This window comes from Arachis duranensis, chromosome 4 (genome assembly GCF_000817695.3).
Source record: "Arachis duranensis cultivar V14167 chromosome 4, aradu.V14167.gnm2.J7QH, whole genome shotgun sequence".
NCBI classification, from domain to species: Eukaryota; Viridiplantae; Streptophyta; class Magnoliopsida; order Fabales; family Fabaceae; genus Arachis; species Arachis duranensis.
Genome location: NC_029775.3, coordinates 119,161,071 through 119,163,487, shown reverse-complemented (window position 1 = coordinate 119,163,487; position 2,417 = coordinate 119,161,071). Strand labels below are relative to the sequence as shown.

At 36.3% G+C, this 2,417-nt stretch overlaps 1 protein-coding gene across 1 annotated transcript; it reads right to left on the bottom strand.

Moving 5' to 3' along the window:
• Positions 1-1,024: 1,024 nt before the first annotated feature.
• Positions 1,025-2,164, bottom strand: LOC107486486 (F-box protein CPR1-like). Its single transcript, XM_016107038.3, has one exon. The coding sequence runs from the start codon at positions 2,162-2,164 to the stop codon at positions 1,025-1,027; it is 1,140 nt and encodes a 379-aa protein (XP_015962524.1).
• Positions 2,165-2,417: the final 253 nt, after the last annotated feature.

Here is a 2,417-nt window from a genome sequence, read left to right as displayed (position 1 = left end):
TAACTTCTCATAATTCAAAACAAAAAAACTTCTGCTGTTTTTTTGGAATTGCCAATCCAAATCTGACGCTTCCTTCTTTTAGTCTTTTGTTTTCAAAGTAATTTGAAATTCCAAACTTAAAGAAATTTTTAACTTAAAAGTAATTTTTTGAAGCAAAAAAAGCTTAACATATTAGAGTGGAGCAAAACAAATCAGACAACATGCAGTTCTGCATACAAAATTCATAAATCTGTCATTTTTAGCATTGTCATCAACAACCAAAAGGATCACTGCCAATCTATTTTTTGTAGCTCAAAAACATGATCTCAACAACTGCTTCCTTATTATTGGAAATCTTGTCACAAATCAGACAATATGCAGTACTGCATACAAAATTCATAAATCTGTCATTTTTAGCATTGTCATCAATAACCAAAAGGATCACTGCCAATCTATTTTTTGTAGCTTAAAAACATGATCTCAACAACTGCTTTCTTATTATTGAAAATCTTGTCATTACGTTCCAATCAGATTTTCCAAATCACTACAAAGAATCCAGTCAACCACATCTTCTATTCTTGTTTTCGAATGTGCATGTCAGTCCAATTCTCAAACAGTTCTCTCATGATTCCAAGAATAGCCCAAACTCTACCCAAAGACCTCAACCAAGTGCACCACACCTGCCATGTTGGTTTAGATAGAAGAAATAAATGATGAATAGATTCTATCTCCTTCTTGGACAGTACACATATATAATCATTGTGAATAATAACGCCTAATCTACTCAACCTCTCCTTGGTATTAACTCTATCAACTAGCACAAAACCATCTAAAAAACTTAATTCTTAGAGATACCACTCCTTTTCAAATTGAACTTATGAAACTATAGCTCGTTATCATTTACTTTATAGGTAGATACAAAAAAATATAACAGAAAAAGTATTTAATGGTAAGAGATTTCACTCTATTTTTTAAAATAAAAAACTAAAATTTAAAAAAGCAGAATAACTAAATAACATTATTGTTCTTCTTATCCTTATGCTTACTATATATCACTAGGGAGTAGCAAGAGACTCTCTGTATAAACAGTGCAACTTGCAAACAAGTATAGATCTTGTCGAAGATGAGGACATGTAAAATGTTGGAGCAGCTCTTCTCTGATATTATATTTGGCAAACTTTAATGGTCCAGATACCGCAGTAGGATCTAGTGCCATAATGTCACTACCATTGGATAAGCATAGAGGCTCAAACTTTAAACAAGGAATCTCATACAAAGTCCAAGATGAGTTCACTTTGTATTCTTTCATCACCCATATGCTTGTTTTACGTTCAACAACATCGTCCTCATAATACAAGGCAAGGCACCCTCCTAGTGTGACAATTGTGGCAGAACAATGCATTATGAGTTGCTCGGGCAAAGATATCTTTGAGAAACTTCTTTCCTTCAAATCAAATATAAGAAGACTTTCACTGTAATCTCCTTGAAGAGAGTAACACAACCAATGAATAGAGCCATGCAAGAACAACCCAGGAGATTGCCGCTTCATAAAACCCAATGATTCGGGGAGTGCAGCATCAAGATTAATCCATGAATTGGTTTTCAAGGACAAGCAATCTAAGTGTTGGCAGTAACCATCCTGCGAAGCTACAACAACTAAGTAGTCATCCCGTGACGCATCATAACCAAATCCATACAGACGCGCATCACGGGGAAAATTTAACCGCCTGAGCTTACTACGATGAATCAGACAAGAGTAAGATATTCTTTTTCTGAATCCGGTGAGTGGATTCCATACTACAAAAAAATATGGCTGTCGGTTTAAGAGAACAAACCCTCTGCAGGATCCCATGACACAGAACTTAGAAGGTGGCTTCTTCTTGAAAGGCAAAGATACCTCTTTCACTTGGTAATTATCGCCATTAAATACTTCTTCTAGGTGAACAAGGTAAGCTTCCGTGGAGTCTTTTAGGTGAACAAGGAGGCATGCATGGGTCGGTGCGAGAGAGAGGTGAATATGCGATTCCGCAAATTCTGGATCGGAAATTAGAGAGCACCAGAGTTTGGAAACACACCTGAGGCGAGCGAGATGTCTGATCGGCACCCGCAGTAGGATTCTGTGAATCAGGTCACGAGGGAGTATGTCGTGAATGCTCTTGCTCTTGTCATTCTTGTTCTTCTCCATGGTGGATTCCTCTTTTGCTTTGTTCACTGTGTGCTTCAACCTCTTCTTATCTATGCTTGGATTGCTGAGCTATTCGCAATTCATATACCAATTCACTCAACCCGGGACTTCAAATTGCTTTGAAAACATAAAACTAGCGAAGGGAAAGAAAGGGAAGGGAAGGGAAGGGTTTTTGTATTGACTATTCGAGAAATGATCTTATTTATTTCATTTTTTTAATTAAATAAAAAAATTTATTTCATCGATGAACTTT